General features: G+C 47.6%; 1 protein-coding gene and 1 non-coding gene across 7 annotated transcripts in view; both read right to left on the reverse strand.

The window, feature by feature from the left end:
• The window catches only part of GMEB1 (glucocorticoid modulatory element binding protein 1), a 49,398-nt gene extending 26,858 nt beyond the window's left edge, over window positions 1–22,540 (reverse strand). Inside the window, exons 1-3 of one of the 6 annotated variants that reach the window (XM_024357385.3) lie at window positions 22,416–22,540; window positions 7,794–7,951; window positions 1,352–1,434 (exon numbers count right to left, since the gene is read on the reverse strand). In XM_024357385.3, coding sequence (XP_024213153.1) covers window positions 1,352–1,434; window positions 7,794–7,921 — 211 coding nt within the window. In that variant the 5' untranslated portion in view covers window positions 7,922–7,951; window positions 22,416–22,540. Of the gene's footprint in view, window positions 1–1,351; window positions 1,465–7,793; window positions 7,952–20,047; window positions 20,173–22,415 lie in introns of those variants that run through there. The other 5 variants (XM_024357394.3, XM_024357379.3, XM_024357381.3 and 2 more) reach the window with 5 other exon arrangements.
• Window positions 1,744–1,874, reverse strand: LOC112207350 (small Cajal body-specific RNA 24). The gene has a single exon (XR_002941783.1). It is a non-coding gene; the product is annotated as a small Cajal body-specific RNA 24 (non-coding RNA).
• Window positions 22,541–27,858: the final 5,318 nt, after the last annotated feature.

A 27,858-nucleotide genomic window follows, 5' to 3' on the forward strand; every position in this document is an offset into this window, starting at 1 on the left:
AAAGCTGAAATTCAAAATCTCTAGTCTCCTGGTTCCTCTAAGGGACTAACACTTCACTCTTGCTGGTATCATTTAGGAATCCTCTGGAAGAAGTTTGGCCTAAGAGCTATCTCTTCCCAAGTTCTCACAGTGTGCCAGACACCATACTATGTATTTTACACACATAATCTTGTTTAGTTCTTACAACAAACCTGTGAGGCAATGATTGTTTCCTAGGTGTTTTTTTCTTTTTTTCTTTTTTGAGATGGAGTCTCACTCTGTCACCCAGGCTGGAGTGCAGTGGCGTGATCTCAGCTCATTGCAACCTCTGCCTCCTGGGTTCAAGCAATTCTCCTGCCTCAGCCTTCCAAGTAGCTGGGATTATAACCATATACCACACACCACCACGCCCGGCTAATTTTTGTATTTTTAGTAGAGATGGGGTTTCACCATCTTGGCCAGGCTGGTCTTGAACCCCTGACCTCAAGTGATCCACCTGTCTTGGCCTCCCAAAGTGCTGGGATTACAGGCATGAGTCACCTCGCCTGGTGTAGGTGGTTTTATTTATTTATTTATTTTAGGATGATGTTTCGCTCTTGTTGCCCAGGCTGGAGTGCAGTGGTGTGACCTCAGCTCACTGCAACCTCCGCCTCCCGGGTTCAAGGGATCTCCTGCCTCAGTCTCCTGAGTAACTGGGATTACAGGCGCGCACCACTACACCCAGCTAATTTTTATACTTTTAGTAGAGGCGGAGTTTCGCCATGTTGGCCAGGCTGGTCTCAAACTCCTGACTTCAGGTGATCCGCCTGCCTCAGCCTCCCAAAGTGTTGGGATTACAGGCGTGAGCCACTGCGCTCGACCAGATGTTTTTAAATTAATTAATTAATTGTTTCCTAGGTGTTAAATGTAAGTATATGGGCTTCAGAAAGGCTAACTGACTTTCCCAAGGACACACCTAGAGATGAGAAATTGGGATTTAAACTAAGGTTTGTTAAATTTCGGTTTCTTTCCAGTTTCTTTCCACTGACTGCCTTCTAGACAATACCTCATCAGTCATCATCAACAACTTATTTAATGACAGGGATCAACTTTGAGGCTCCAATTTCTATATGGGATTTTTATCGACAAAAAGTCTTTTCAGTTACCCTTCCAAATTGACATTAACCAACCAACTGACGACCCTAGCATCTTAGTCAGTGGTGTCTCAAGATGTACCACCATCAAAATCGAGGGCTGTAGTACTGGTAGGGCACACAGGGATGGGAGAAAAACATAAGGCACAGATGGCAAGAAAACTCAACCAAGGAAGCTAAAGTCAAAGGTATTAGAATGACAAAAACAAACAAACAAAAAAAAAAACAAAAAACCTTACCAATCCCTTCTTCAATTTTGTGTATCGTGTGAGTTTCTACTGCTACAACTGCCGTGTTGTTCTCCGACCCAGCTTCATAAATCCTGTTGTAAAAGTGTCCATCGATAAACAAACTACATAAATCATGAAAAAATTAATATTCACAGCATGGGGTTAAGAAATTTGTTTCAAACTATCTCAAAAGAAATAAAATAAATATACTTTATAACTCTGACTAGTTTCCCATTGTATTTAAACTCCAAACTTCCCAGGATTGCTTAGCAGCTTCTACCATGAAAATGAATCCACAACTCTCCTCACCTCAAAGGAAAGTAATTTTTGCTACTTATTTATTTATACCACCACTTGCTACTGTATTACACCAGACTTTTCCCTTCATAACTTTATTTTTTAAATCTCAGTAGTGGAACAATCCACGCTTTTTTAGTTGCAAGGGGTGAACAGAAAGCTACAATATTTCTCTAGGACATTTACAAACAGTTACCTTCACCTTGAGAAAAAACTGAATAAAAATAAATGTCCACTCCTTTCATAACTTTTTATTTATTTATTTTTTTGAGACAGAGTCTCGCTCTGTCACCCAGGCTGAAGTGCAGTGGTGCGATCTCGGCTCACTGTAAGCTCCGCCTCCCAGGCTCACGCCATTCTCCTGCCTCAGCCTCCCGAGTAGCTGGGACTACAGGAGCCCGCCACCATGCCCCACTAAATTTTTTTTGTATTTTCAGTAGAGATGGGGTTTCACTGTGTTAGCTAGGATGGTCTCAATCTCCTGACCTCGTGATCCGCCTGCCTCGGCCTCCCAAAGTGCTGGTATTACAGGCATGAGCCACCGCACCCAGCTCCTTTCATAACTTTAAGTGGGCCGGGCATGGTGGCTCACACCTATAATTCCAGTACTTTGGGAGGTTGAGGTGGACAGATCACCTGAGGTCAGGAGTTCAAGACCAGCCTGGCCAACGTGGTGAAACCCCACCTCTACTAAAAATACAAAAAACTTAGGCTGTGTGCGGTGGCTCACGCCTGTAATCCCAGCACTTTGGAAGGACAAAGCGGGCGGATCACGAGGTGTGGAGTTCGATACCAGCCTAATCAACATGGTGAAACCCTGTCTCTACTAAAAACACAAAAATTAGGCATGGTGGCACGCCTGTAATCCCAGCTACTCAGGAGGCTGAGGCAGGAGAATCACTTGAACCCGGGAGGCGGAGGCTGCAGTGAGCTGAAATCGCACCACTGTACTCCAGCCTGGGAGATGGAGCAAGACTCTGTCTCAAAAAAAAAAAAGAAAAAAAAAAACTTTAAATGCCCATGGCATAGTATTGCTACAAGTACACAACTAATTCATATTATGGAATTACCCTGAAAAGACTAAAAAGTAGTACCAGCAGATAGTTTGAGATAGGAAGAACCACGCTGACTAAAAAGCTGATGTCCCTTGCTGGAAACGGTGTATTTTGCTGGGGGTGGTTGGTGGTGGGGGGGTGTTTGTTTGTTTTTAGCATTTTAGCATCTTTTAAGGTACCATAACCAAACTATTGACATGAGCAAAGCCTAGTGGAAGAAAAGTAAGAGAGAAACTACATCCAAAGTAACTAGGAGTGACTAGAGGCACCACTTAGAGAAGGTTATATAATGCAGATCTCTCCAAGATATCTCTACATTTATGGGCTCAGATAATGTAACTTGATATATCAACAATCAACATCCTTTACTTAATTTCTGTAATAAACCTGATGTGCTAATTATTGCATCTTGTTACTTGAAAGCACTGCCTGAATATTCTCCTTTGTATCAATGACTACCTCCACAGTGACACCTCTAGCACAGACCTCCCTTCTGAATTTCACATTCAAACATAGCCAACTGCTAAATGAATAAATACATTTCTATGTGTGTTTGTTTCTTGAGACGGAGTTTCGCTCTTATTGCCCAGGCTGGAGTGCAATGGCGTGATCTCGGCTCACCGCAACCTCTGCCTCCCGGGTTCAAGCGATTCTCCTGCCTCAGCCTCCCGAGTAGCTGGGATTACAGGCATGCGCCACCACGCCTGGCTAATTTTGTATTTTTAGTAGAGATGGGGTTTCTCCATGTTGGTCAGGCTGGTCTCGAACTCCCGACCTCAGGTGATCTGCCCACCTCCACCTCCCAAAGTGCTGGGATTACAGGCGTGAGCCACCGTGCCCAGCCAAATAAATACATCTGGAAGTCCCACAGGACTTTGTCGAATTCATTATGTCTAAAATAACCATCAAGTTCCCTTTTCCCACCCACCCTCAAACTATTCTTCTTCCTATACTCTCCATCCTTGTTAATAGCACCACTCAGCACACTGTAGACAGAAATCTAGGAATCATACTAGATTTGCTTCATTTCCTCCTTCACAACTCCACATAGTCAGTCACCAAATCCTGCTAGATCCATCACTTTAACACTATCCATCCTCCCTCCCTGTCTCTATCTCCACTGCTACTGCCTTAATTCAGGCCTCATCATCTCTAGACTAGTATCCTTGCATCTAACTAATCTTCTACATTCCCACCAGATTAATCATGTGATTCCCTCCTTAAAATCCCTCAAACACCCTCTCTCCTCATTGTTAAAATAAAGCTCCAAATCCTTTGTATGATATTTAAGCTTCTTTAAGATCTGGCCCCTGGTTTCAACTCTTCCCAAACCTCACCTTAAAATCCAGGCCCCGGCACTGCCAAACTATTTGTGGTTCCCAAAAGTGCCATCTTCTTATACCTTCTTTCTCTTACTTCTGCCACTTCCCAGAACATTATTCTCCACTGTCTGTGTGTGTGTGTGTGTGTGTGTGTGTGTGTGTGTGTGTGTGTGTGTGTGAGATAGGGTCTCATTCAGTTGCCCAGGCTAGAATGCAGTGGTGAGATCATAGTTCATTACAGCCTTAACCTCCCTGGCTCAAGCAATCCTTCACCTCAGCCTCTTGAGTAGCTGGGACTACAGGCATATGCCACCATATCTGGCTAATTTTTCTATTTTTTTTATAGAGACAGGGTCTTCCTATGTGGCTCAGGCTGGCCTTGAACTCCTGGACTCAAGTGATCCTCCTGCCTCTGCCTCCCAAAATGCTGGGATTACAAGCATGATCCACTGCACCAATCTCCTATCTGTCTTTTAATAAGTAGCCTCTAGGATGCTTTTCTTTCCTTCCCAATCCCTTCAGTATAATCACTTACTTCCTCCTTTGTGACCCAGCTGTACGTTGGGTTTGTCATAACACCTATCACAATGTATGCTTGTTTATCTGTCTGTCTCCCCTTGAGCACAGGCTAAGAGGTCCCCAAGTGCACAGATTATGGCTTATTCATTTACTCAATTTTGTATGCCCAGCATGTAGTTGACTGACTGGAACATGGCAAAGCACCCAATAAATGGCTATTCAGGGAATGAGGATTGTGATAAACATGAGAAACCACTGCTTCAAATAAGACTGGTAAACTCATCCTAAGTTGACCACTATGTGAAAAATCTCTTAAAAGAATACATTCTCATGTATGAATAATGTCCTTTTTTTTTTTTTTTGAGACAGAATCTCACTCTGTCACCCAGGCTGGAGTGCAGTAGTGCAATCTCGGCTCACTGCAACCTCCATCTCCCAGACTCAAGCAATTTTCCTCCCTTAGCCTCCCAAGCAGCTGGGATTACAGGCGCGTGCCACCACACCCGGCTAATTTTTGTACTTTTAGTAGAGACGGGGTTTCACCATGTTGGCCAGGCTGGTCTCGAACTCCTGATCTGCCCACCTTAGCCTCCCAAAGTGTAGGGATTACAGGTGTGAGCTACCATACCCGGCCTTTTTTTTGTTTTTTTGACACACGGTCTTACTCTGTTGCCCAGGTTAGAGTGCAGTGGCATGATCACAGCTCACTGCAGCCTCAATCTCCTAGGCTCAGGTGATCATCCCAGCTCAGCCTCCTGAGTAGCTGGAACTACAGGTGTGAGCCACCAAGCCTAGCTAATTTTTAAATTTTTTGTAGAGACAGGGTCTCGCCATGTTGCCCTGGCTGGTTTTGAACTCCTGGGCTCATGTGATCCTCCCATCTTGGCCTCCTAAAGTGCTAGGATTACAGGCATGAGCCACTGCACCCAGCCAAGTAATTTCAACAACCAGTAAATTGCACTTAACGGTGGCAAGTAGGAGGTAGTCTATATTTTTACAAGTAAACAAGATTTCTTTTTGTTTGTTTGTTTTGAGACGGAGTCTCTCTCTGTCGCCTAAGCTGGAGTGCAATGGCACAATCTCGGCTCACTGCAACTTCCGCCTCCCGGGTTCAAGTGATTATCCTGCCTCAGCCTCCTGAGTAGCTGGGATTACAGACATGCGCCACCACGCCCAGCTAATTTTTGTATTTTTTAGTAGAGACAGGGTTTCACCATGTTGGTCATGCTGGTCTCGAACTCCTGACCTCGTGATCCGCCCACCTCAGCCTCCCAAAGTACTGGGATTACAGGTGTGAGCCACTATGACTGGCCGTAAACAAGATTTTTTATCAGGGAAAAATTATCTAAAGTAACTCAGGATAGTGATGGATTGAGCTTAATTCTCTATATCTACTATGGCCATAGTTAAAAGTCACGAAATATGTTCAAAACGTTAAGGCATCATAAGATATTGACATTCCCTACGAATCATCATTATGTTTACTAGAGCTTAAAAGGTAAGTCTACATTATTGTATTCTTTCTTTTTTGAGACAGAGTCTTGCTCTGTCACCTACTGCTGGAGTGCAGAGGCATGATCTCAGCTAAACCCCATCTCTTCTAAAAATACAAAAATTGGCCAGGCACAGTGGCAGGAGCCTGTAGTGCCAGCTGCTTGGGAGTCTGAGGCAGGAGAATCACTTAAACCTGGGAGGCGGAGGTTGCAGTGAGCTGAGATCCCACCACTACACTCTAGTCTGGGCGATACAGTGAGACTCCATCTCAACGAAAAAAAAAAAATAACCCCTTTTTAAATCTTATCTTTTTCCAACACCTTCATAATACATTGTATTGTAGTAGGTGCTAGACTCAGCTTGATAATTTCCCCTCCATGGGGGTTCAGAGAATTTATGGTCGTTGCCTTGCCTGATATCCTCTGACTCTAGCTACACAGTCTTTTGGTAAACACACAAGGAGCCTCTGTAAATAGTGCAGATAAACTGAGCAACAAAGCAAGACCCCTATCTCTACAAAAACTAAAAAACTCAACATTTGAACTCTGAAGTAAATCATGCCTTCATGGTTATGCTGAAGATTCATAACTGTGTAAGAGTGGGATTAGAACTGGAATTTTTATTTATTTATTTATTTATTTAAAGTTCTAGGATACATGTGCAGAACGTGCAGATTTGTTACATGGGTATACGTGTGCCATGGTGGTTTGCTGCACCTATTGACTCGTCCTCTAGGTTCGCTCTCATCACCCCCTCACCCCCCAACAGGCCCCAGTGTGTGTTGTTCCCCTCCCTGTGTCCATGTGTTCTCATTGTTTAACTCCCATTTATGAGTGAGAACATTCAGTGTTTGGTTTTCTGTTCCTGTGTTGGTTTGGTGAGGATGATGGCTTCCAGCTCCATCCATGTAGGCCTGGAATTTTTTTTTTTTTTTTTTTTTTGAGATGGAGTCTCACTCTGTCACCCAGGCTGGAGTGCAGTGGCGCGATCTCGGCTCACTACAAGCTCCGCCTCCCGGGTTCACGCCGTTCTCCTGCCTCACCCTCTCAAGTAGCTGGGACTACAGGCGCCTGCCACCACGCCCAGCTAATTTTTTGTATTTTTAGTAGAGACAGGGTTTCACCATGTTAGCCAGGATGGTCTCGATCTCCTGACCTCATGATCCACGCACCTCGGCCTCCCAAAGTGCTGGGATTACAGGCGTGAGCCACTGCGCCCGGCCAGGCCTGGAATTTTTAAATTGAGTATGTGATGAAATGATAATGTGCTGGGTATATTGGGTTAAATAAAATATGTTATGAAAATAAAAAAAGAAAAAAGAACAAAAGAAAAATCAGCCAGGTGCAGTGGCATGTGCCTATATTCCCAGCTATTCAGGAGGCTAAAGTGGGAGGATCTTTTGAGCCCAGGAATTCGAGGTTGCAGTGAGCTATGGTCGCACCACTGCATTCCAGCCTAGGTGACAGAGTAAGACTCTGTCTCAAGAAAAATAATAATAAAAATAAGATGAGGGAGCCATGCAACTTACCCTCAAGGAGCTCAAGGTGGAGAAGAGAAGCAGATACAAGGAAACAAGTAACTGTTGGTAATAAGTATTAAAATGACAAATACAGTACGCAATACAGTATATTATACAGATGAAAACTGAGCCAGCTCTGATTGATGTTAAATGTTCCATTGTGCTAAGCAACCATAAAGTTATAATTTCCCCACCCTTGAAACTTCCCAAAATACTTCAGAATACCCAAATCTCTAGCCACTTACCCTTGTTGCACAGGCTGTAACTGCAAAATCACTTGGGTTTTAGTGTCTTCAGGATTCTCCCCTTCATTTCCTTCAGTAGGTACCACAACCACATCCCCCACTGGGACACTCACTTCTGCATTAGCCATCTTTCACATGAAGTCAGATAGCTGGGACTGCTGTCGGGAACAAGAAGCACCAATAACTTAATCTGGTTTAAAAAGATGTCAACAGGCCGGGCATGGTGGCTCATGCCTGGAATCCCAGCACTTTGGGAGGCCTAGGCAGGCAGATCGCCTGAGGTTGGGAGTTCAAGACCAGCCTGACCAACATGGAGAAATCTGTCTCTACTAAAATACAAAATTAACCGGGTACGTGGTGGAGCATATCTATAATCCCCTCTACTCAGGAGGCTGAGGAAGGAGAATCGCTTGAAGCCAGGAGGTGGAGGTTGCGGTGAGCCGAGATCATGCCATTGCACCCCAGCCTGGGCAACAAGAGTGAAATTCCGTCTCAAAAAAAAAAAAGAAAAGAAGAAAAGAAAAGAAGTCAACCATATGAAAGGACTGCCAAGATAATGCCTAGAGCACCCTAGAGACCATGGGCCTCTAAAAAGGATGGGAACTGTGAGATGGGCTATCACAGGCTCTGATCCTTCCAGAAACGCCTCAACAGTCACTTGCTAGTATAGGTTTTCTTAGTACGTGTGACTCATCCCATGGTGTTCTGCAGCAAGCTCTAACAGCTCCTGAGAACCCATTGTGCATACATATCTCTTCCAACTTTGAGTTTAGTGACACTAAGTTGACAGCTTGAAATCAGCGATGCTGGGCGTAAACAGACCCGAAATTGACAAGCACTACAAATCAGAGTATTTTGTTTTTCCAGAGAGCTGGTTTGTAGCACATTACCAGTTCCACACCAAACAGGAAGCTCTTGGAAATTAGGAATCACATCTACTTTCTGTGCAAACAGCCATTTTGCCTCAAGTTCTCCGTCCTTTAAAATACTCAGTATCTGTGGAGGGAGACTGAACTGAGCTGCATGGGAAGGGGAAGATGACTTTTATCATGTAGTTGCTTAATAAATGCTGAATTCACCTGTATGACCTCTAAGACTGGTTTTTTGTTTTTTTTTTTTTTTGAGACAGGGTCTCACTCTGTCGCCCAGACGAGTGCTGTGGCATGATCTTGGCTCACTGCAACATCTGCCTCCCAAGCTCAAGCGATTCTCCTGCCTCACCCTCCCCAAGTAGCTTGGATTACAGGTGTGCGCCACTACCACTCAGCTAATTTTTGGATTTTTAGTACAGACGGGGTTTCACCGTGTTGGCCAGGCTGGTCTTGAACTCCTGACCTCAAATGATCCACCCGTCTCAGCCTCCCAAAGTGCTGGATTCCAGGTGTGAGCCACCACGCCTGGGACTTCTTAATAACTCTTTGCCTCAGACTGAATGGAGAGATAATCTTGCCCAGTATCTCCCTTGCAGAGTTAGTGAGGAAACCAATGTCCAACACCATGTGCTCCTTGACTCTAAAGTTACTCCAAGCATTGTCCCAATCTTAATGAAAACTCAGAGGACCCCAAGATATTCTGCAGTTATTAGTCTTCACAGTTGAAAAGAGAGAGTCACTTAAGAGAGTATAGGTAAGAGCACTGTATTTATTTTAATATATGAGTATGTAAAGATGACTACGACTGTGCCTGAACAGAGTAGGCACACAATGGATGCAAGTTTGAGTACAAAACGTGTAGTCAGGGCCGTGCGTGGTGGCTCACACCTGTAATCCCAGCACTTCTGGAGGCCTAGGCGGGTGGATCACCTGAGGTTGGGAGCTCGAGACCAGCCTGACCAACCTGGAGAAACCCTGTCTCTACTAAAAATACAAAAAATTGGCCTGGCACGGTGGTACATGCCTGTAATCCGAGCTACTTGAGAGGCTGAGGCAGGAGAATCGCTTGAACCCAGGAGATGGAGATTGCGGTGAGCCGAGATCATGCCATTGCACTCCAGCCTGGGCAACAAGAGCGAAACTCCGTCTCAAAAAAAAAAAAAGTGTAGTCAGAAGATCTAATCCACATCTCACCTCTCCCACAGCACTTGTTTGCCTAAAACACACATACTTAAGCACGGCACTCTGAATTCCCTCAATGGTCCCAAAATACTCATCTGGTCTTACCTGCAACTATCATACCCCAAGAATCTTAAGTCCTAATACCATACCAGCCACCTAATGTACTCTGAGCATAGCATAATGTACCTTTATATTTCTTTGTCTTTTATTCCTTAAGCCTGAAATGTCTTTAATGCCTTTCTCCCTCATCTTCTCCCTTCAAAGTCCAGTTCAAAGCTCACTTCTCCACAAAGCCACTGCTAAACTATTTTCTTTTTTTTGAGACGCGGTCTCGCTCCGTTGCCCAGACTGGAGTTCTGTGGCACGATCTTGGCTCACTGCAACCTCTGCCTCCCAGGTTCAAGCAATTCTCTTTCCCTTCCTTTTTGGCTAGTCCCTGCTAACCATTTTGTGATTTACTTGAAACATCACTTCCTTGAGGAGGCCTTCTGTGAATTCCTTCACTAGGTTTGAGTTTGTGTTCTTGATCTCTCAGCACCTGCAGTACCCCCGTCACAACCATCATCTCACTTTGTTGGCTTTTCCTCCTCAGTTTGTACATCCTGGGAAAGCAAGGATTGTGTTTTGTTTTGTTTTGTTTTTTTAGACAGAGTTTCGTTCTTGTTGCCCAGGCTGGAGTACAATGGCACAATCTCAGCTCACTATAACCTCCGCCTTCTGGGTTCAAGTGATTCTCCCACTTCAGCCTCCACAGTAGCTGGGATTACAGGCATACACCACCATGTCCAGCTAATTTTTATATTTTTAGTAGAGATGGGGTTTCTCCATGTTGGTCAGGTTGGTCTTGAACTCCCAACCTCAGGTGATCTGCCCACCTCCGCCTCCCAAAGTGCTGGGATGAGTCACCATGCCTGGCCAAGGATTCCAAGGATTGCTTTTCTTTTTTTTTTTTTTAAAGATGGAGTCTTGCTGTGTTCCCCAGACTGGAGTGCAGTGGCATGATCTCAGCTCACTACCACCTCCCTTTCCTAGGTTCAAGCGATTCTCCTGCCTCAGCCTCCTGAGTAGCTGGGACTTTAGGCATGCGCCACCACGCCCAGCTAATTTTTGTATTTTTAGTACAGATTGGGTTTCACCATATTGGCCAGGATGGTCTTGATCTCTTGACCTCGTGATCCGCCCACCTCAGCCTCCCAAAGTGCTAGGATTATAGGTATGAGCCACTGCGCCTGGCCAGGATTGCTTTTCTTATTCAGCAATTCCCCCAAGGCTACCACAGTGCCCAGGACAGGAGTGTAATAAATGGTTTTCAAATATCAGACTTACATTTTATCTACAAAACTGCTTATCTAAACCTTTGTAAACAAATCTGAGCACACAGCAGATATGCAATACATTTTTGTCCAATTAGTGACTCACCTTAACCTAAAAGACTTCTAGAATTTTCTTTTTAATTTTTATATTTATTTATTTAAAGATAGAGACAGGATCTCACTATGTTGCCCAGGCTGGTCTTGAACTCCTGGCTTCAAGTGATCATCCGGCCTTGGCCTCCCAAAGTGTTGTGATTACAAGTGTGAGCCATCTGACCCGGAGGGGTGGCTCACGCCTGTAATCCCTGCACTTTGGGAGGCCGAGGCAGGCGGATCACCTGAGGTCGGGAGTTGGTGACCAGCCTGACCAACATGGAGAAACCCCATCTCTACTAAAAATACAAAACAATTAGCCAGGCGTGGTGGCGCTTGCCTATAATCCCAGCTACCTGGGAGGCTCAGGCAGGAGAATTGCTTGAACCCGGGAGGCAGAGGTTGTGGTGGGTGAACCGAGATCGTGCCATTGGACTCCAGCCCGGACAACAAGAGTGAAACTGCCACTCAAAAAAAAAAAAAAAAAAAATGTGAGCCATCATGCCTGGCCCCTTCTAGAACTTTCTGCCTTCCTATCTGGGAGGGATATAAATTTGCTTAGGCAGCTAGGCTAAGCTATACAGCTTATGGCTCATCATTATGGCCAGTTCAACAAATATTATATTGAGTCTCTACCTCACATCAGCTAGAGTTAGATTCCTTAGATATGAGGAGCAACAATACCTGCTCTTAAGAAACTACAGAAGGAAAAGAGATACATGACACTATTGGATATGCAGGGAAAAAGTTAACTGCAAGATATTACAGTACAGAATATGAACTCCTGCAACTTGAAGCCTTAAAACTAGAAAGGGACCAGGCACAGTGGCTCACACCTGTAATCCCAGTACTTTGGGAGGCCAAGACCGGTGGATCACATGAGGTCAGGAGTTCGAGACCACCTTGGCCAACAGGGTGAAACCCCATCTCTACTAAAAATATAAGTATTAGCAAAGTGTGTTGGTGGGCGCCTGTAATCCCATCTACTCAGGAGGCTGAGGGAGGAGAATTAATTGAACCCAGGAGGTGGAGGTTGCAGTGAGCCAAGATGGTGCCACTGCACTCCAGCCTGGGCAAGAAAGCAAAACTCCATCTCAAAAAAAAAAAAGTCAGGTGTGGTGGCTCATGCCTGTGATCCCAGCATTTTGGGAGGTCGAGACGGGCGGATCACGAGATCAAGAGATTGAGACCATCCTGACCAACATGGTGAAACCGTCTCTGCTAAAAATACAAAAATTAGCCAGGCATAATTAGCCAGAGGTTGAGGCAGGAGAATTGCTTGAACCCGGGAGGCAGAGGTTGCAGTGGGCCAAGATCACGGCACTGCACTCCAGCCTGGCGACAGAGCGAGACTCCGTCTCAAAAAACAAAACAAAACAAAACAAACAAACAAACAAAAAAACAACTAGAAAAGGGCCAGGCACCGTGGCTGACGCCTAGCACTTTGGAAGGCTGAGGTGGGTGGATTGCCTAAGCTCAGGAGTTCAAGACCAGCCTGGGCAACATGGTGAGACTCTGTCTCTACTAAAAGTACAAAAATTAACCGGGTGTGGTAACATGAACCTGTAGTCCCAGCCACTCAGGAGGCAGAGGTTGCAGTGAGCCAAGATCGTGCCACTGCACTTCAGCTTAGGTGACAAAGCAAGAGTCTGTCTCAAAATAAAATTATATAAAACTAGAAAAGAGACGGACGCGGTGGCTCGCGCCTGTAATCCCAGCACTTTGGGAGGCCGAGGCAGGCGGATCATGAGCTCAGGAGATCAAAACCATCCTGGCTAACATGGTAAAACCCCATCTCTACTAAAAATACAAAAAATTAGCCAGGCGCGATGGCGGGCCCCTGTAGTCCAAGCTACTCGGGAGGCTGAGGCAGGAGAATGGCGAACCCCAGAGGCGGAGCTTGCAGTGAGCCAAGATTGCGCCACTGCACTCCAGCCTGGGCAACAGAGCGAGACTCCGTCTCAAAAAACAAACAAACAAACAAACAAAAACACTAGAAAAGAAAATCAAGGGTCTCCTCTCTTGGCTTTGGAGCCCCCTTCCCTCTGTCTCTGTAAGGGGAGCTTCTTCCTTTCTTCTCCTTTCTTTATTTCTTTTTTTTTTTTGAGACGAAGTCTCACTCTTATACCCCAGGCTGGAGTGCAGTGGTGTGGTGTGATCTAGGCTCACTGCAACCTCCACCTCCCGGGTTCAAGCAATTCTCCTGCCTCAGCCTCCCGAGTAGCTGGGATTACAGGGACCTGCCAACACACCCGGCTAATTTTTGTATTTTTAGTAGAGACGGGAGTTCACCATGTTGGCCAGGCTGGTCTCAAACTCCTGACCTCAGGTGATCCGCCTGCCTTGGCCTCCCAAAGTGCTGGGATTACAAGCGTGAGCCACCATGCCCGGCCTCTTCTCCCTTCTTTCTTGCCTATTAAACTCTCCACTCCTTAAAACCAAAATAAAATAAAATAAGATAAAATAAAAATCAATGAACTGGTTCAGCTGGCTACCAACAGTAGAACCAAAACAATTAAGACCCTCGAGTCTAGAAAAGGCCAAAAAGGAATGTGATAAAGCATACAAATACCATCTAATCCTAGAATAATTGAACCCATAAATATCTTCAAAATTTGAACCATAAAAATGTAGGCGGAATTAAAAGAATCAGCTAACCTTTATTGAGCTAGCACTCATTGTCAAGCACCGTGCTATAACACATTTAATTTAAAAGATGTAATACTTTGGCAAGTAGCAAACTTATGGAATCATTATTCCAAAAATGTGCTTTAAATTTTCAAAAATTACAGATTATGGGTCAGGCACGGTGGCTCACGCCTGTAATCCCGGCACTTTGGGAGGCCAAGGCAGGCGGATCACAAAGTCAGGAGATCGAGACCATCCTGGCTAACACGGGGAAACCCTGTCTCTGCTACAAATGCAAAAAATTAGCCAGACGTGGTGATGGGCACCTGTAGTCCCAGCTGAGATCGTGCCACCGCACTCCAACCTGGGCGACAGAGCAATACTCCATCTCCAAAAAAAAAAGAAAAAAAAAATTACAGATTATGCATCCCTTATTTGAAATGCTTGAGATCAGGAGTGCCTCAAATTTCAGATTTTTTTTTTAATTTTGGCATATTTACATAATGTGATATCTGGGGGATGGGACACAAGTCTAAACACAAAATTCAAAATTCGATTATGTTTCACATACATCTTACACACATAGCCTGATGGCAATTCTTTTTTATTTTTGAGACAAAGTCTCGATTTTTCACCCAGGCTGCTGTTCAGTGATGCAATTTCAGCTCACTGCAACCTCCGCCTCCTGGGTTCAAGTGATTCTCCTGCCTCAGCCTCCAGAGTAGCTGAGATTACAGGTGCCCGCCACCACGTCTAGCTAATCTTTTTGTATTTTTAGTAGAGTCAGGGTTTCACCATCTTGGCCAGGCTGGTCTTGAACTCCACTCACCTCAGCCTCCCAAAGTGCTGAGATTACAGGCATGAGCCACGGCGCCTGGCCACTTGATGGCAATTTCATACAATATCTTTATTTGTATTTATTTATTTTTTTTTTTATTTTTTGAGACGGAGTCTTGCTCTGTCGCCCAGGCTGGAGTGCAGTGCCCTGATCTCGGCTCACTGAAGGCTCCGCCTCCGGGTTCATGCCATTCTCCTGCATCAGCCTCCCAAGTAGCTGAGACTACAGGCGCCCGCCACCATGCCCGCCTAATTTTTTGTATTTGTAGTAGAGACAGGGTTTCACCGTGTTAGTCAGGATGGTCTCGATCTCCTGGCCTCGTGATCCACCCACCTCGGCCTCCCAAAGTGTTGGGATTACAGGCGTGAGCCACCACGCCTGGCCAATTTTATACAATATTTTTAATAATTTTGTGAATGAAACAGAGCCTGCGTTAACTACTAATCTGTGGGATATTTTCACTTATGCCATCATGTTGGCTCAAAAATTTTCAGATTTTGGAGATTTGGGGTTTCAGATTTTCAGATTAGGGATATTCAACCTATAATACCTTAGGCAAAAAAAATGGGTTAGTTAATTGTTAAAGAAGCAGATTTAGAAGGATGCTTCTAATTTCAACTTTCTACCCTAAGCTAAGTCCCCTCTACAACATTCTGAATAGGTGGTTGACTAACTTCTTAATACCTTCCTCAATAGGAACTCACATTTTACTCTTTACCCACACCATACATTAGTACCCATGAGGAATGTTCTGGCTTCTTCTCTAGCCTTCTGAGAGTTTATCAGAGAGGATAATTATAATCATCCACAATACATCTCTCAATGTCACTCTAAGTCATGGGTCTGATTCAACATGGCAATTTTGACCTTCTTTAGAGAAGCAAGTTTGGGTTGAGTATCACTCATTACCCTAAATACCATATTCCTTGCAGGTAACCTGAAACCAACTCTAAATGCAAGGTCATCTCTAAGCTGAGTGTAAATGGAAAAGTAGCTCTTGTTTACAGCAACAAAAACTCCTGAGGCAAGATGACTGAGTTGATCGTTCGGGGCTTTGGAGTATGCATTGTGAAATCATACAACTCTCTCTGGAATTCTTTTTTCTTTTTTTAATTTAAACTTGCTTTTCTTTTCTTTTCTTTTTTGAGACAGAGTCTCACTCTGTTGCCCAGGCTGGAGTGCAGTGGCGGGATCTCCGCTCACTGCAACTTCTGCCTCCTGGGTTCAAGCGATTGTTGTGCCTCAGCCTTCCGAGTAGCAGCTGGGATGACATGTGCACACCACCATGCTCGGCTTTTTTTATTTTTAGTAGGGACGGGGTTTCACCACGTTGGCCAGGCTGGTGTCAGAACTCCTGGTCTCAAGTGATCTGCCCGCGCCTGTCTCCCACGGTGCTGGGATTACAGGAGTGAGCCACCCCGGCCGGCCTCTCTCTGGAATTCTACGTGAACACATGTAAAAGAAATATGCCAAATTTACGTGAAATGCTTAAGAATTAACTATTGTGGGGCCGGGCGCGGTGGCTCACCCCTGTAATCCCAGCACTTTGGGAGGCTGAGGCGGGTGGATCACAAGGTCAGGAGATCAAGACCATCCTGGCTAACATGGTGAAACCCCGTCTCTACTAAAAATACAAAAAATTAGCTTAGCGTGGTGGCGCACGCTTGTAGTCCCAGCTACTTGGGAGGCTGAGGCAGGAGAATGGCGTGAACCCAGGAGGCAGAGCTTGCAGTGAGCCAAGATGGAGCCACGGCACTCCAGCCTGGACGACAGAGCAAGACTCCGTCTCAAAAAAAAAAAAAAAAAAAGAATTAACTATTCTGGCCGGGCACGGTGGCCCACGCCTGTAATCCCAGCACTTTGGGAGGACCAGGCAGTCAGATCACATGAGGTCGGGAGTTAGAGACCAGCCTGACAAACATGGAGAAACCCCATCTCTACTAAAAATACAAAATTAGCCGGGCGTGGTGGCCCATGTCTGTAATCTCAGCTACTCGGGAGGCTGAGGTAGGAGAATCACTTGAGCCCAGGAGGCGGAGGTTGCAGGTGAGCCGAGATTGTGCCTTTGTACTCCAGCATGGGGAACAGAGGGAGACTCCATCTCAAAAAAATAAATAAATAAATAAATAAAATTAACTGTTCTGTAGTTTTTTGGGTTTTTGTTTTCTTTCGTTTTGTTTTTTGAGACAGGGTCACCCTCTGTCACCCAGACCAGTGTGGAATACAGTGTTTTTGGCTCACTGCAGCCCCGACCTTGGGGCCTCAAGTGATCCTCCCACCTCAGCCTCTGGAGTAGCTGGCACTATGGGTACCAACCACCAACCCTGCTAATTTCTGTTTTCCTTTCTTTCATTAACTTTTTTTTTTTTTTTTTTCAGACGGAGTCTCGCTCTGTCGCCCAGGCTGGAGTGCAATGGCAGGGTCTTGGCTCACTGCAACCTCCACCTCCCTAGTTCAAGCAATTCTGTCTCAGCCTCAGCCTCCCGAGTAGCTGGGATTACAGGTGCCCGCCACCACGCCTGGCTAATTTTTTGTATTTTTAGTAGAGACAGCGTTTCATCATGTTGGCCAGGCTGGTCTTGAACTCCTGACCTCGTGATCCACCCACCACGGCCTCCCAAAGTGCTGGGACAGGCATGAGACACCACGCCCGGCCTAATTTCTTTACTTCTTTGTAGACATGAGGTCTTGCTATGTTGCCTAGCCTGGTGTCAAACTCCTGGGCTCAAGCAATCCTCTCACCTCGGCCTCCCAAAGTGCTGAGATTAAAGACCTGAGCAACTGTGCCCAGCCTGTAGTTATTTTCAAAGACAAAAACAACACTTTGAAACTAAGCACATCGCTGCTCATATAGCCACCAGAAAACTAAACAAATTATTTCCGACCCACTCTAAATTCATTTTTGTGTGTCCTGAAAATCCAATGTCTAAAATGTGGCAAGATGCTATGTTTGAATAAGGACAAGTGTCAGGCTGCGCGCAGTGGCTCACGCCTGTAATCCCAGCACTTTGGGAGGCCACGGAGGGTGGATCACAAGGTCAGGGGTTCGAGACCAGCCTGGCCAACATGGTGAAACCCCGTCTCTACTAAAAATACAAAAATTAGCCAGGCGTGGTTGTGGGCGCCTGTAATCCCAGCTACTCAGGAGGCTGAGGCAGGAGAATCGCTTGAACCCAGGAGGCGGAGGTTACAGTGAGACAAGAACACGCCACAGCCACTGCACTCCAGCCTGGAAACTCCATCTCAAAAAAACAAACAAACGAAAAATGGACAAGTGTCACATGATTGCAGGGAAGGACATTGGAACTAGTAATGAAAAAGGAGTAATACTGGCAGGGCGCAGTGGCTCACACCTGTAATCCCAGCACTTCGGGAGGCCAAGGAGGGCGGATCACCTGAGGTTGGGAGTTCAAGACCAGCTGGCCAACATGGAGAAACCACGTCTCTACTAAAAATACAAAATTAGCCGGGCGTAGTGGCACATGCCTGTAATCCTATCTACTCGGGAAGCTGAGGCAGGAGAATCACTTGAACCCGGGAGGCAGAGGTTGCGCTGAGCCGAGATCGCGCCACTGCACTCCAGCCTGGGCAACAAGAGCAAAACTCAAAAAAAAAAAAAAATTATCTGGGCATGGTGGCATGTGCCTGTAGTCCCAGTACTCGGGAGGCTGAGGCAGGAGAATCACTTGAACCCAGGAGGAGGAGGTTGCAGTGAGCTGAGATTGTGCCACTGCACTCCAGCCTGGCGACAGAGCGAGACTCCGTCAAAACAAAACAAAACAAAAAAAAAGGAACAATATCTGTCACCCAGGCCAGAGTGGGGAGGGATAGCATTAGGAGATATACCCAATATAAATGACGAGTTAATGGGTGCAGCACACCAACATGGCACATGTATACATATGTAACAAACCTGCACATTGTGCACATGTACCCTAGAACTTAAAGTATAATAACAAAAAAATAATAATAATAATATTGGCACTTTCTGGGGACTTAAAAAAGTAGGCCGGGCGCGGTGGCTCAAGCCTGTAATCCCAGCACTTTGGGAGGCTGAGGCGGGCGGATCACGAGGTCAGGAGATCGAGATCATCCTGGCTAACACGGTGAAACCCCATCTCTACAAAAAATACAAAAAAAAAAAAAAAAAAAATTAGCTGGGCGTGGTGGCGGGAGAGTAGTCCCAGCTACTCGGGAGGCTGAGGAGGAGAATGGCGTGAACCCGGGAGGCGGAGCTTGCAGTGAGCCAAGATCGCGCCATTGCACTCCAGCCTGGGCGACAGAGCGAGACTCCATCTCAAAAAAAAAATAAAAATAAAAATAAAAGTTAAAAAAAAAAAAGTAAAAATGAGTACGAGATTTTCTGAAATTTTCTAACCCCAAAATATTTATTTAATTTTTTTTTTGAGACGGAGTTTCTCTCTTGTTGCCCAGGCTGGAGTGCAATGGCACGGTCTCGGCTCACTGCAACTTCCGCCTCCCAAGTTCAAGCAATTCTCCTGCCTCCCAAGGAGCTGGGATTACAAGCATCTGCCACCACGCCCAGCTAATTTTTGTATTTTTTAGCAGAGACAGGGTTTCACCATGTTGGCCAGGTGGGTCTCAAACTCCTGACCTCAGGTGATCCGCCCGCCTCCACCTCCCAAAGTGCTGGGATTACAGGCGTGAGCCACCGCGCCCAGCCCAAAATATTTATTTATTCCACACTGTATTATAATTTTTGAAGACTGTGTAGTCGTTTTATTTTTTATATATTTATTTATTTATTTATTTTTTAGTGAGACATAGTCTCACTCTGTCACCCAGGCCGGAGAGCAGTGGTGCGCTCTCGGCTCACTGCAACCTCGACTTCCGGAGCTCAAGCGATCCTCCCACTTAAGCCTCCGGAGTAGCTGGGACCACAGGCAACTAGCTCCACCACGCCCAGCTAATTTTTGTCATTTTTTGTAGAGACAGGGTTTCACCATGTTGCCCAAGCTGGTCTGGAACTCGAGCTAAAGAGAGGCCGAGGAGGCCGCTCACTTTGGGAGGCCGCCTGTCTCGGCCTCCCACAGTGCTGGCATTACAGGCATAAATCACAGCGCCCGCCAGAAAACTAACAAAATTAGGCAGGCGCAGTGCCACGCACCTGTAGTCCCAGCTACTCAGGAGGCTGAGCTGAGAGGATCGAGTTTGCAGTGAGCTGAGATCCCGCAATGCACTCTCACCTGGGCAACAGAGGGAAACTCTGTTCCCCCAAAAAAATAAAATAAAAAAGAAATTTCCACTCTAAACTACAGTTTTGTTTAAAACGGGGCGAAAAAATCCAAGTTAAAACTTTATTATTACTTGAGGCCAAAACTCCTTGATATCCCCTTTATTTCTTCTCATGCATTCAGTGGGTGATCCAGAGCGCTACAAGATGTAATGAGGTCAACAAGTAAATTACGCAGAAACACTGAGGGAAGTATCCAGAGGAGATGAAATTCTAAGTCACAGACTGGAGACTATTATGTAGATGTTTGAGGGAGCGATGGGATCAGAGTTATTTGGAGTCATCCCGCTACAGTCCGGTGGACTTTGGCTTAGGGCAAGACCAAAATACTGCCCCCACAATAAACCCAATGAAGCTGAGTAGAAGCTACCTATTCAATGTATTTGCTGAAGTAAATAGGAACCCAAAAAAAATCACTTAAGTAAGATATTAAATATACATCCTTGATATAAGGCTCTCAAATTAGGAGATGGTGCAACCATTGAATAAGTTTCCCCCGCCGGGCGCAGTGGCTCACGCCTGTAATACCAGCACTTTAGGAGGCCAACGCGGGCGAATCACAAGGTCAGGAGATCAAGACCATCCTGGCTAACACGGTGAAACCCCGTCTCTACTAAAAACACAAAAAAATTAGCCTGGTTGGGCCAGGCGCAGTGATTCACGCCTGTAATCCCAGTACTCTGGGAGGCTGAGGATGTCGGATCACCTGAGGTCGGGAGTTCGAGACCAGCCTGGCCAACATGGTGAAACCCCGTCTCTACTAAAAATACAAAAATTAGCTGGGCGTGGTGGCGGGCGCCTGTAGCCCCAGCTACTCGGGAGGGTGAGGCAGGAGAATCGCTTGAACCCAAGAGGCGGAGGTTGCGGTGAGCTGTGATCGCGCCATTGCACTCCAGTGTGGGCAACAAGAGTGAAACTCCGTCTCAAACAACAACAACAACAACAACAAAATTGGGTGGTGTGGTGGCACGCGCCTGTAGTCCCAGCTACTCGGGAGGCTGAGGCAGGAGAATCGTTTGAACCCGGGAGGCGGAAGTTGCAGTGAGCCGAGATCGCACCACTGCACTCCAGCCTGGGCGACAGAGTGAGACTCCGTCTCAAAAAACAAATAAATAAATAAATAGGGTCCCCAAATGCACTTTGGTAACTATTATAAGAGGCAAGGAGGAAGAAGATAATCCCTCAAGACTAGAATTATGTCTGGCAGTCTCTTTTCCTAAAACCCGTCTTGATTGGCCTAAACAGACACCAATCAAGGCCCCATCTGTGTCTACTAGGAAGTGGTTTTGAGATTTCTCTCATCTTGAGAGAATCCAGGGCTGCGCCTGCTCTGCTGTCTAGGTCAAGACTTCACCCTCTTGTCTGGTGGATCATCCTCCAAAGACCCTCGGGTTGGGATTTTGCCATCATCTCTCCTGCCCCTCAATTAGATAACACCTGGCCAATTTCTGTCATTTCAGAAAGCGGGAACACCCTAAGCATCTTTACTCAACGATCTCTACTTCTCTCAAAAAGATAGGTTTCTCCATCCCCTGACCGAGCTGGTTACTTTGTTCTCCACCTAGACATCAAGAGGCACCTAGACACCTTCCATCCCCTCAGGTTTGGACGCTGCTCTTTCGTACTTCAGGAGGCTCTAGGAGTCTTCCTACAACGCGCTCATCTGTGGGGAGACCTGGGCCTGCTCACTTCCCCTTAGAGCTCCTCTTCCTTCCCTGCCTTTGGAAAAAAACCTGCCCTTTTTTCCCTTGTTCTGAGTGGCCGAGGCCTCTACCGCGCCCCTCGGGATAAGCTGGACTCTGCTCTCCTCAGAAGAACCCACTCTGTACTCTTGCTCTCCCGCCAAGGCTCCGAGAGGGTCTCCTCCCAGGCGGGCATCCGGGCTTCCAGCACCTATCGTCCCCCTCCCACTGGGCAGGACCCAGGCCTCCAACCAGCTCCTCATCCAAGGGCCTGGTGCTCCCCGGACCCCGCCTTTGGGGATACCCCAGGCTCCCCGGACCCCTCGATGGGGTCCTGGGCACCTGGGCCTCTCAGTCCGGAGTCACTCCGGCCCCTCCTGGCCCCTGAGCCGAGTACTTCCGGGCCCCTCGGTCCGGGGGCGCCGGGGCCCCCCCAGTGGTGGACTCGCCGGTTCCCGCCGCCCTGGTCTGGGGCCCGAGCCCCGGCGGCGCGGCCGGCTGCGCTGGGGGCGGCCCGGCTGCTCGGGCGGACCCAGCGGCAGCGTCCCCCCACCCCCCCGCGGCGCCGCGACGTCCGCTCGCTCCCCGGCGGCGGCGGCGGCACGCACAGGGCGTGGGGAGGCGCCCGCGGAGGCAGCAGCCCCCCGCCCCCTGCGCGCCCGCCCGCCCTCGCCGGCCGCCGCGCGGCCCCCGCGCCCGCCCCCCCGCCCCTACCCCACCCCGCGCCCGCGCCCGCGCGCCCACCCCTCCCCCTCCTCACCGTCTCCGTCGGGCGGGCGGGCGGCGAGCGGCCAGGGCGGGCGGGCGACGGAGCATGCGCAGAGGCCGCCACGGCAGCTACCGCCACCGCCGCCGCCAGGCCGGGCTTCAACACTTCCGGCCGCCGCCGCCGGCGAGCTGGCGCCTTAAAGGGGACGCGTCCCTATTGCCGGCCCCACCGAGGATTAACCTTAGCCAAGGGATTTGGGCCTTACCTAGGCAGAATTCTTTCGCCCTTGAAAATCAGTGTTGGAAAGGTCGCTAGAGACCCCAGTAACTCTCCTTCCCGCACTCATAGATGAGGAAAATAGGCCCTAAATGAAAGAATCACCTCAACCACAATTGAGGGCCAAGCTAGCTTTCTCGACTCCTCTGGAGGACTCTACTCCATTTACCTCCCCAAATCCTGTTTTATGAAGTTTACATCTTATCAGACCCTTCAAGTTACAATCCAGCTATCAGTTTGCAATCAGAAGATCTGCATAGATCAGTAACTGGTCACGAGTCCTTGAGCAAGCCCTAAGCATTGTCTGACCCGTGCCTGTTTGCCAAGTTTTTCCTGCTTGTGAGTTTCTGGGTTGAAGTCTTGACTCCCCTGCTGGAAGTGTAAACGACTCTGGAGGAATTTCCTGACAGCTCTAAACCTGTTTCCGATAAGACATAATGTGAGTGCTAAAGAAGGTGATACCTGCATGAAAAGTGCTTCAGAGAGTTCCTGGGGTCAGTAATAGTAATTAACAAGTATTAAGACCTTTATTTATTTATTTATTTATTTATTTATTTATTTAGACAGAGTCTCGCTCTTTGGCCAAGCTGGAGTGCAGTGGCGCGATCTCGGCTCACTGCAGCTTCAGCCTCCTGGGTTCAAGTGATTCTCCGGCCTCAGCCTCCCGAATAGCTGGCACTAGAGGCGCGCGACACCAGGCCCGGCAATTTTTTTTTTTTTTTTTTTTTTTTTTTTTTGTATTTTAGTAAAGACAGGATTTCACCATGTTGGCCAGGATGGTCTCAATATCTGACCTCATGATCCACCCGCCTGGGCCTCCCAAAGAGCTGGGATTACAGGCGTGAGCCACCGCGCCCGGCCGTATTAAGACCTTTCTATGGCCAGGTGTGGTGGCTAACGCCTGTAATCCCAGCACTTTGGGAAGCCGAGGCGGGCAGATCACTTGAGACCAGGAGTTCGAGACCAGCCTGGGCAACATGGTGAAACCCCGTCTCTACTAAAAATACAGAAATTAGCCGGGCGTCGTGGCACGCGCCTCTAGTCCCAGCTACTCAGGAGGCTGAGCCAGGTGAATCACTTGAACCAGGGAGGCGGAGGTTGCAGTGAGCCGAGATCAGGCCATTGCACTCCAGCCTGGGCAACAGAGTGAGACTCTATCTCAAAAAACAAACAAACAAAAAGACCTTTCTATGGCCTATGGCTTGGTGAAGATGCTTCTGTCTTGTATAATCCTCACAGCAACCCTACTAAGTAAGTTTCTCTTTTTTTTTTTTTTGAGACGGAGTCTTGCTCTGTCGCCCAGGCCGGAGTGCAGTGGCGCAATCTCGGCTCACTGCAAGCTCCGCCTCCTGGGTTCACACCATTCTCCTGCCTCAGTCTCCTCAGTAGCTGGGACTACAGGCGTCCGCCACTATGCCTGGCTAATTTTTTTGTATTTTTTAGTAGAGACAGGGTTTCACCGTCTTAGCTAGGATGGTCTCGATCTCCTGACCTTGTGATCCGTCCGCCTCAGCCTCCCAAAGTGATGAATTACAGGCGTGAGCCACTGCGCCCGGCCCTTCTTTTCTTTTCTTTCTTTTTTTCTTTTTTTTTGGTGGGGGGGGACCGGTCTGGGTTGATCTCCCAGGCTGAGTGCAGTGGCGGGATCTCGGCTCACTGCAGCCCCAGCCTCCAGTGCTCAAGCAGTCCTCCTGCCTCAGCCCCCGGAGTAGCTGGGACCACAAGCAGGAACCACCATGCCTGGCTAATTTTTACATTTTTAGTAGAAATGGGGTTTTACCATGTTGCCCACTCTGGTCTCTAACTCCTGGGCTCAAGCAATCCTCCTGCCTTGGCCTCCCAAAGTGCTGGGATTACAGGTGTGAGCCACCATAATTGTTTGTTTATTGATTGATTGATTTGGAGACGGAGTCTCGGTCTGTGCAGTGGTGCGATCTTGGCTCACTGCAACCTCAGCCTCCCAGGTTCAAGCGATTCTCCTGCCTCAGCCTCCCGAGTAGCTGGGACTACAAGCACGAGCCACCACGCCTGGTTAATTTTTTGTATTTTTAGTAGAGACGGGGTTTCACCGTGTTGGCCAGGATGGTCTCGACCTCTTGACCTCATGATCTGCTGCCTTGGCCTCCCAAAGTGCTGGGATTACAGGCATGAGCCATCGCGCCCAGCCAATTTTTGTATTTCTAGTAGAGACAGGGTTTCACCATGTTGGCCAGGATGGTCTCAATCTCTTGACCTCGTGATCCTCCTGCCTCAGTCTCCCAAAGTGCTGGCATTACAGGCGTGAGCCACCGTGCCTGGCCATTTATTTTTATTTAGTTATTTTGGAGGATAGAGTCTCCTCCTGGGCACAAGTGATCCTCCAACCTTGACTTCCCAAGTAGCTGAGACTATAGGCTTGCACAACCACGCCCAGCTCCTTTTTGTGTTTTTCATGGAGCTGGGGTTTCACCATGTTACCGAGGCTGGTCTCAAATTCCTGAGCTCAAGTGATCCACCCACCTCGGCCTCCCAAAGTGCTGGGATTATAGTCGTGGGCCACCATGCCTGGATGATAACTGATTTTTTTTTTTTTTTTGGAGATGGGGTCTCGCTCTGTCGCCAGGCTGGAGTGCAGTGGCCCTACAATCTCAGCTCACTGCAGCCTCTACCTTCTGAGTTCAAGGGATTCTCCTGCCTCAGCCTCCTGAGTAGCAGGGATTACAGGCATGTGCTGCCACACCTGACTAATTTTTGTATTTTTAGTAGAGACGGGGTTTCACTATGTTGGCCAGGCTGGCCCCAAACTCATGACCTTAGGTGACCCACCCGCCTCGGTCTCCCAAAGTGCTGGGATTACAGGCCACTGTTCCTGGCCTATAACTGATTTTTTTTTTTTTTTTGAGACAGAGTCTCACTCTTGTCGCTCAGGATCGAGTGCAGTGGTGCCATCTCGGCTCACTGCAACCTCTGCCTCCTGAGTTCAAGTGATTCTCCTGCCTCAGCCCCGGAAGTAGCTGGGATTACAGGTCCCCACCACCACACCTGGCTAATTTTTGTATTTTTAGCAGAGACGTCGTTTCACCGTGTTGGGCAGGTTGGTCTCAAACTCCTAACCTCAGGCGATCCGCCTGGAGCCACCACTCCTGGCAACTGATTTTTTAAAAGACAAAAACTTCAAGCATCATCTGGTCTCTCCTCCAGCCTGGAGCAGTGTCTCTGGCTGTCCACCGACTCTCCATACTCCACATGCCCGCAACTGAATTTGTTTCTTTCCCCACCCACCTTAGATGTCTTCAACAAACCTGCTTCTGTCCCAGTGTCCCCCACCTCAGGGAATGTTGCCCTCATCTCTCAGTCACCTCCCAAAGACCCCTAGAATATCACCTCTTCTCTAACCCCCACTGGTCCAGATCATCATCATCTGCCTCTGTCACAGCCAGAGCCTCCTAATTGGTCTCCCTACTTCCTGTCTTGCTGCCTTTGAGTCTTCATTCTTAATTCTTTTAGTGGCCTCCTATCCCCTTTAAAAAAAATTGCTTGTGAACTCCCCATCATGGTCTATAGGACCTGGCACTGGGATCCTTTCTTGACTTTCTTTCTTTCTTTTTTTTTTTTCGAGACGGAGCCTTACTCTGTCACCCAGGCTGGAGTGCAGTGGCGCAATCTCGGCTCACTGCAACTTCTGCCTCCCAAGTTCAAGTGATTCTCCCACCTCATTCTCCCAAGTAGCTGGGACTACAGGCACACGCCACCACACCTGGCTAATTTTTATATTTTTAGTAGAGATGGGGTTTCACCACATTGGCCAGGCTGGTCTCGAACTCCACCTCAGCTTCCCAAAGTGCTGGGATTACGGATGTGAGCCACTGCGCCTGGCCTTGACTTGCCTTCTTTCTGTCTCTCTAGTCCAGCCACACTGGCCTTCCTAAAGTTCCTCCAACACATGGATTTCACAGCCTTTCCCTGTTTCGCCAGGCCGGGCACCCTCTTCCTCTGGATCTTCAGCTGCCTCCTTTGCATCTCCCAGGTCCCAGCTCCTCAGCATGGTCTTCCCTGTTCTCATTGTCTCAAGCTGTGCCTTCTCCCCAGACACTCTTACCTCCTTTATAGCCCTTACCCATTCCTGACATATCTTGTCCCCGTCTGTATCCACAGTTCCCTCCCCTCCCCTCCATACATATATACCCTGCAATGGAACCTCTGTGAAAGCAAGGACAAACTCGATTTTATTCACGGTAGGACTCCCCCAGCTCCTAGAACATTGCTTGATACCTAGAGAGCACTCAAAAAATATTTGAAAGCCTATTAAGGACTGCCTGTGTTTTTGTATCTACTTCCCCACCCCCCACAGCTTACCCCACCCTTCTGCATCCACATTCTCAGAAGCCAGAAGCCACTAACAGATGGAGAGTGAATCAGAAAAGGAGGCAGAGAGAGAAAGGGAGGAAATTCTGCCAGTTGGTGCAAAAAAAAAAAAAAAAAGACTAGGATGAATCTAGATGCAGCAGTCAGGTGTATCACCTCCTCCTCCACCTCACCGCACCCCTACCCTCACCCAGGGTCCACCACCGCAACCAAAACAAAAGGCAAGGCCGGTTGCGGAGACTCACAGCTGTAATCCCAGCACTTTGGGAGGCCAAGGCGGGTGAATGGCTTGAGTCCAGGAGTTTAAGGCTGCAGTGAGCCATGATCAGGCCACTGCACTCCAGCCTACATGACTCTGTCTCGAAACAACAACAACAATAACAAACCTTCCACTGACACTTACCACCCACTCACCTTACAGAACTCAGAGCCCAGTTGGTGCTGCCTCCCTTGTCGTAGGACCTTCATTCCTTTGTTAAGGCTCTCTGTGGGCCTCAGTCTACTTATCTGTGATGGTGACCATTATGCAACTAAACTTAAGGCTGATGAGACAGAAATAATTTGATAAAGGCTTATTGGAAGGCAAATGTGAGAATTGACCCAGGAAGACACACCAGCAGAGTTGGGCGTGTTCCCGAGTCTGTCCCAAGGACAAAGGTTTTTACAGGAAAGTTTAAAACAAGGGCGTGGGGTCCTCATACCAGAATTGTCCTCTTTTTTTCTTCCTTTTCTTTCTTTTTTTTTTTTTTTTGAGACAGAGTTTCACTCTTGCCCAGGCTGGAGTGCAATGGCATGATATCAGCTCACCAAAACCTCCGCCTCCCAGGTTCAAGTGATTCTCCTGCCTTAGCCTCCTGAGTAGCTGGAATTACAG

This window comes from Pan troglodytes, chromosome 1 (genome assembly GCF_028858775.2).
Source record: "Pan troglodytes isolate AG18354 chromosome 1, NHGRI_mPanTro3-v2.0_pri, whole genome shotgun sequence".
Taxonomy (NCBI): Eukaryota; Metazoa; Chordata; class Mammalia; order Primates; family Hominidae; genus Pan; species Pan troglodytes.